General features: G+C 40.5%; 1 protein-coding gene across 1 annotated transcript in view; it reads right to left on the bottom strand.

Annotated features, from left to right (window-relative positions):
• Positions 1–1,354: 1,354 nt before the first annotated feature.
• The window catches only part of RAD9B (RAD9 checkpoint clamp component B), a 26,970-nt gene continuing 21,204 nt past the window's right edge, over positions 1,355–7,120 (bottom strand). The window contains exons 10-11 of the mRNA XM_042780581.1: positions 5,449–5,670; positions 1,355–1,412 (exon numbers count right to left, since the gene is read on the bottom strand). Of these exons, the coding sequence (XP_042636515.1) occupies positions 1,355–1,412; positions 5,449–5,670 (280 nt within the window). The remainder of the gene's footprint in view (positions 1,413–5,448; positions 5,671–7,120) is intronic.

The following is a 7,120-nucleotide window of genomic DNA, read 5'->3' as shown; positions in this document are numbered from 1 at the left end:
TGGAGGGTTTCAAAGACTTAACAATAAGACATTACTGAAGTCTAGTTTGTTAGGTTATAATTGACTGTAAACAGGTTTGGGGGAGGGAGAGGCATACACTATAAGGTATTACGTAACTGTGTCTTTGTGCCAGATTTTTTAGTTTGTTTTTACAGGTAAGAAGCTAATTCTTAAAGGGGCAAAGAACAGACACTTATCTTCCACCTTGTTCCATTCTCAACGCAGGCTCTCTTGCATGTAAAGGTTGCTGCTCTATGTTAGATAATAAGACAAAAATGTTTGGCATCATTTCCCTTGTTTTCTGCATCACACTGAAAACAAAAGTCAAATCTGAAAATGAGTAATTTAAGACTATGAAATAGAATTTTACAATCTATAGGAAGACTCCAAAGTGAGAGGGGAGGCTATATATTTTTATTTTTGACTTACTCTCCCAGGGCTATTTTATCTAAAAATCTTACAAAATATAAGCAAGCAGCAATGGACAAAAAAAAGTCACGGCATTACATGAGAAAAGGCTGCATAGCTTGTTACTATTTCTGAAAGCACTGAAGCTCACATTTGCACTCAACTACAAAACATCTGTTTATGAAGGCACAGTGATGAATCTGAAACATGGCTGAACCGGTAGGCCATTATGCTGAGTGAAATCAGTCAGTCACAAAAGGACAAATATTGTATGAGAACACAATTTGAAATGTCAAGAAAAGAGTTTCCAAAAAAAAGAAATATTCTTTGATGGTTACCAGAGGCAAGTGGGGTTGGGAGGGTAAACCACTAACTAGCAGGTAGACACATACCCACTAGGGTAAAGGGTTTAAAAAAAAAAAAAAAAAAGTTCATCTGAAAAGCTAGCAGCAACATAAAAGAGTTTTAAAAAAACACCTAAAAGTATACCTACTAAATCACAAAATTCTGTTTGCAGCTATACCCATGCACTCCAAATGTCTGCTGACGAAAAATTAAATACCTTCATAAAGCTGACCAGATGTGAAAAGCTTTAGTGTGAGCCTGCGATGAACTGAAGGTTTTTCCCTGTGCAGAAAACCCAGGAGCCTCCCAAGTAGCATCATGGATTTAAGGTAAATTACCTATGCTTGAAAAACAGTTATTTTCAGATAAGGCTGTTGTGTAAGATGATGCCATTTAGAAGAACAGAAGCCCATGCTCCATTTTGTCTTGGAAGACAGTATGTACTAAATGTAAAAAGGTATTTGAACTATAAGTGAGCTCGTCAACAGTCTGGGAGCCAACTAGGTAGCCGTGATTAAATATTGGAAAGTGGAGAAACTGCCATTATTTATGTCCTCTTGACAGTTATTTGCCAGACTATCACAGGCTGGTTGATGTGTTCTTACTGATCAGAAGAAACTGCTCCAAAGAACATGCAAGAAAATGAGAGGAAAAAAAGTAATTGTACTGAGTATTCCAAAGTGAGAGTTAAACAAAAGACCACACCAGGTGCCACAGAATTGATTCCAACTCAGGATAACTCCATGTGTGTCAGAGAAGAACTCTGCTCCATAGGGTTTTAATGGCTTATTTTTCAGAAAAGTATTACCATGCTTTTCTTCTAGGAGCCTCTGGGTAGACTTGAACTGCCAACCTTTTTGCTAGCAGCCAAGAGGTAACCCAGGGACTCCAAGTGAAAGTTGGTGCTCATTAAGTGCCCCTGTCTCTCTTGGTGATGGTCTCCCTGTCTTTGTTGCTAACGGTTCATGAACACATAGAACCTTCATTACTGGATCAACACATCCTAAAAAACAGATAAACCCCAACTTCAAAGGCACAAGGCAGACCTTTCAGTTTGGGATCAGTGATCGGCTTCTGCCTCCTGTCCCTGAGCTGTCAAAATGTCACAGGGCGTGGTGGGAGATAAGACAAAGGAGGCTTCTGGAAACCATCCTGAGTGGACATCTGCTAGAAGCTCCAGAAAGGAAAGTAGCTCTGCTGACACCTTGATTTTAGCTCAAAGTGTCCCATTTTGGGTCTCTGACCCCAGAACTGTTAGTGGCTAAGTTTGAGGTGATTTGTTACAGCAGCAGTAGGAAGCTAATACACTGACCTTAATTAATAATACTTAGAGGCATAGTCTCAATTGGCTCTGAAAAGTCTAGCCTTACCAAGGTCAAGGTCTTAAGGCTGGAAGTAACCTAAAATAGTATTTGTGTCTGTTGAATGTATATTGTCGTATGCAGGTGGCCTTAATAATGTTTATGGTACTCCTTTAGACTAGAAGTCATGATGGCACAGTGGTTAAGTACTTGGCTGCTAACCAAAAGGTTGGCAGGTCAAACCTATAAACTTCTCGTTGGGAAAAACATGTGGCAGTCTGCTTCCATAAAGATTGGAAACCCTATGGGGCAGTTCTGCTCTGTTATAGGACAGTGGCAGTGATGGCAGTGGAGTATGGAACACTCAGGTTTACTTTGGTCTTTGATATCTGCCCTGCCTTTGTTATTAGCTTAGGGTAAATGCTACCTTCCCTTATTCCCACCTTCTCTTCAGCCTTTAAATCTTGCATGGCTGGATGGTCAAGGCCTTTCCTAGTGTCTAATAGTCTTCTAATGGAAAAAACTAATGAACATCCACGCGGTTGGGAATTAGCCTCTGCTTGAATAATTTCTTTTAGAAAGATCAGCACAAGGCCAGTCACTCTTAGGCAGAGGTTAAAGATGTCCCAAATGTCCAAGTTTTCCACACTGCTGTGCCATTCCATCATTTCTGACATCAACTCCTCTTCCTCCCCTCAGTAATCCCTCTCCTGTCTTAGGGTTCCTTATTTCGCTGTAACGTCGCACAGAACTCACAAACTCTCAAGGAAATAGCTCACGTGGTGGTGGAGGCGGCTGGCAAGCTGGCAAGTTTCAGGTCTGTGAGTAGGTCTGGAGGAGTCTCCCAACTTACCTGGTTACAGGGGTTGGTGAACCCAGATCGGCTGCTGTTTCAAGCCCAGGGGTGAGATGACGACAAACCAAACGCAGGACCCAAGCAAGAGCCTCAACTTTCCCAGAACATATATACCCTCAAGGAGCTAAGAGTGGAGACTTGAGTCACACCCTTCAGCAAGGTGGGATTCAAGATGCACCCCACTCTAAACAGGCACAGAGACTAGGATTTACAATACATCACAAAATGAAGGAAGATGGCTAGACGGGCCATATTAAGCGGTTCATTTCACTGTAGCCTTAAATCCAGTATGAAATGGGTAAAAAAATAAATTATTATATAACCTTTGTTTTATAATCCATGTATTTGCCCCATTTCAGTGGCCCTGAGAGCTGTTTTTAACTTTTTTTTTCTTTAATTGCAATTTGGGTGAAAGTTTACAGGGCAAATTGGTTTTCCATTCAACAGTCTTTGTACATTTTGTTCTGTGACATTCACTGCAATCCCCACAACCTAACAGCACTCTTCCTATTTTCTCCCTGAGTTTACTATATCCCCCCGTCCTCCTTTCCTGTCCCTTCCTGCTTCCTCAGCTTTATCCCTGGGCAAATACTTCTCTTTTGATCTTGTATGGTTGATTCTTCCAATGAGTGTACACCTTCTTAGCGCTGTTCACCTTATAGGCCTGTCGTTTGGCTGAATATCAATCCATGGGGGTGATGTTTATAACTTCTTGTTTAGACATCATGGAAAACTCATAATGGACAAAGCCACTGGTGGTCATTGTGTAGAACACAGTAATACACAGTAATCAGATTTAGTTCTGAAAAATCCCTTTCCCCAAAATTTATTTTTGACACATTACTGATACCACTATAAGTATTTCTAAATCTTTCTTTGGGTGTCCAGACCAGAGTTGGAATTCTTGTGCCCAGCAATGGCTATGCATTTGGAATCCAGAGATGAGGAAGATTCAGCCTGCCCTGAATGAACTCAGTCTATGTAATAAGAGTTACTTTGAACAGGATAAACAAAGTGCCTTGAGTAGAATGAGAAGCTTCAGAAGCCTTGAAGGGTGAGTAGGAGAGGATGCAAACTGGTACAGCACTTCTGGAGAGCAACTTGATGATCCCTAAAAAGCCTTACATATCCACTGACCAAGGAGCTCTGGTGGCACAGTGGGTAAGCAGTCTGCTGACAAAAAGGTGGGTGACAAAAAGTGAAAACAGCCACTCTGCAGGAGAGAGATGAGGCAGTCTGATTCCGTAAAGATGTATAGCCTTGGAAACAGTAGGGGCAGTTCTACTCTGTCCTCTAGGGGTGCCATGAGTCAGAATTGACTCGATGGTAGTGGTTATCCCCTGACCTGATCCAGCAATCCCACCTTTAAAAATTTACTTTAAAGAGACTACCTGTATAGAAGGTTATTTAGTGCAGCATTGTTTGTATTTGCAGAATACTGGGCAAAATTCTAAATGCCTGTATGTAGGAAAATGGCTGAGTTAACTATGGCACGTTTACATGTGAAGAATTATGCAGCTGTTAAAAAAAAAAAAGAGGAGCTGATCTGGAGTGATTTCTAGTATGTACTATTAAGTGCAAAAAGGAAAGCACAAAATAGTAATGTAAGGAAGATGGAATGTGGGGCGTGTAACACCAAACCAAAACTGAACTCACTGCCGTCAAGTCGGATCCGACTCACAGCAACCCCTCCTTGGGTTTCCGAGGCAGTATCACTATGGAAATAGATTGCCCAACCTTCCTTCCGAGGAGTGGCTGGTGGGTGTGAACTGCCAGCCTTCTGGTTAGCAGTCAAGTGTCTTAACACTTAAAGCACTGAACTAAATAAGAAGCAGATTTTACCATCCAAATTCTGTCCTCAAAGCCTCCATGCTGCATAAGGTGATGACTTTTAAAAGCATCATTTTTCCTTTCAAATTTCTAACTAACTTTTATTTCCCAACCAATAATAATAGCAACGGCAAAACAAGCTTGAATAAAATAATCTAAACATATAAAAGTGGTACTGTTATAACTTGAGGTACTTTGGTTTCTAATAAATAAGATTTATCTTCAGTGCAATACAGTTCGTAAGGTTGAACCCCAATGGATTTGTGAAGCTGATCATTCATCTAGTAAAATGTTGGTAGTACAATCAAATGTAATTAATTAGGACACCACTGCAAAGGAACCTGTGATGACTCTTGGAATGAAGTCTACATTTGTATTACTACAAATAAATGATTTCCCAATCAAATCTGAAAAATAAAATCAGAAGAAGGAAACTTATTTTAGGAAACATCATTTAAATGACTTTAGCATGTTACTTGCATTCAAAGATTAGGAGACACTATAAGCAGTCATAATTTACTGTCGTGTCCTAATACTCTAGGAATAAGACTTCCCTCCATTTCAGACAGGCTTCACCCCACCTCTATCAAAAACTAAGATGATTCATTTTGCAGATTATCGGAAGTGGGCTGCAGTAGGGGGACACATGATGCGAATTCCTGACTAAGACGTAGCCCTGTCTCAACATTTGCCTTTGACCTTCCTCAGGACCCAGGCGCCTCCTCCATGCTGCTGACGCAGCTTTCTGGAACTTCACTGCCTCCATCTGCTCTTTCCGTTGCAAGGCCGCTGCACGTTTCTAATCCAGAGGTGTCTGTGGGACTCCCTTGAGGGTGGAGCTTTCTGGGGGCTGCTTGTCTGGAGATGCACTCGGGGACCTTGTTCGTCACATTTTTACCAGCCTTTGAATTTGACCGGATCAGGTCCTCCCTGAGGGATGAACAGAGATGAAACGAATGGACTATTTCCTTTGAAATACATTTTTAATCTAACAAATGGATCAGTGTGAGATGACAGTGGTGGCCCTGGTTTGGAGAAGGGATTGCAATAACATGGAACAAACTGTTGAAAGCTGAGATTCATGCATGCAATCGTGTAAATATTCTCAACAGATTCAGATTTTTCAGTAAAGCAACCCCAATGTGCATGACACGCCTTATCATAAGGTAACGGCCATTTTAGAAAAACAGTTAACTAATTACCATGCATCATCTCTATGATACAGTGTTGTGCAGTCATTAAAAATCTTGTTCTCAACCATAGTCTGATATTGGGACATGCTCATAATACCGCATTTTTTTTGGGGGGGTGGCGTAAAAAAATTACATACACTGTTGTTGCAGCATTCATTATTCACATAGCCAAAAGGGACAAACAACCCAAGTACAGATGAATGGTAAACAAAATGGGCCTATCCATACAACTGAATATCATTCAGCTATCATTAAAATTAGTGTTGAGCCTGAAAACAAAAAACAAAACTATGCTGTATGATCCCAATTTTGTTTTAAAATATAAATACAAGTCTGAAAGAAAATCCAGTGAATCAAAATGTTAACAGTGGTTATCTATGGGTGGTGCAATTCTGGGTGACTTTTATTTTCTTTGTTCTTTTCTGTATTTTCTACACATTGCCCACAGTACCTGTGTATGACTTTTACAATGAAGCCTCCCCCAAAATAGTTAAGAAACATAAAAGAAAAAAAAAATGTCTGTCCTTATGTACTAGAAAAAGAGTCTGAGGTAGTGAATTACAGGTTTTCTTGTGAACCTTCACATGGTTATCACTTTTGAAAAACAATAATTACAATTTGGAAATGTTAAATTTTGGGCAGAAGAGAAAAGGCAAATCAGTGACTGTTCTATGCCACTTAGGTCTTATTATAGCTTTTCCTGAGTCAGTCAAATTTCAGATCTTCTGGAGACTTCCCATAAGATGGTAGAATAGGCAGACAAGTTCCACAGACCCTCTTCAACAAAGAAAAAAGAAACCAGTTGACAGAGATACAGAAGATAATCCTGGAGCCCTGAGCTTTGAAAGGAACTATACAGAAGTGGTGCCTAAGGCACTTGACTGCTAACCAGAAGAAGCCTGGCGGTTCAAATTCACCAGCCGCTCCTCGGAAGGAAGGCTGGCAATCTACTTCCGTAGTGATACCACCTTGGAAACCCAAGGAGGGGTCACTATGAGTCATATCCAGCTCAGTGGCACATAACAACATACAGAAGTACATTAGGCACCAACTAGTGAAAAAACCTGAACAAAAACAGTGAGTACAAGTCTGCAAAACACCGCATAACGTGGATGAACTTGGAGGACATTATGCTGAGCGAAATAAGTCAGTCACAAAAGGACAAATATTGTATTAGTCCGTTATTG

This window comes from Orycteropus afer, unplaced genomic scaffold, assembly GCF_000298275.1.
Source record: "Orycteropus afer afer isolate SDZICR_OR568_19922 unplaced genomic scaffold, OryAfe1.0 scaffold00048, whole genome shotgun sequence".
Lineage (NCBI taxonomy): Eukaryota > Metazoa > Chordata > Mammalia > Tubulidentata > Orycteropodidae > Orycteropus > Orycteropus afer.
The sequence above is the reverse complement of the archived record's forward strand: the minus strand, read 5'-3'. Positions and strand labels throughout refer to the sequence as shown.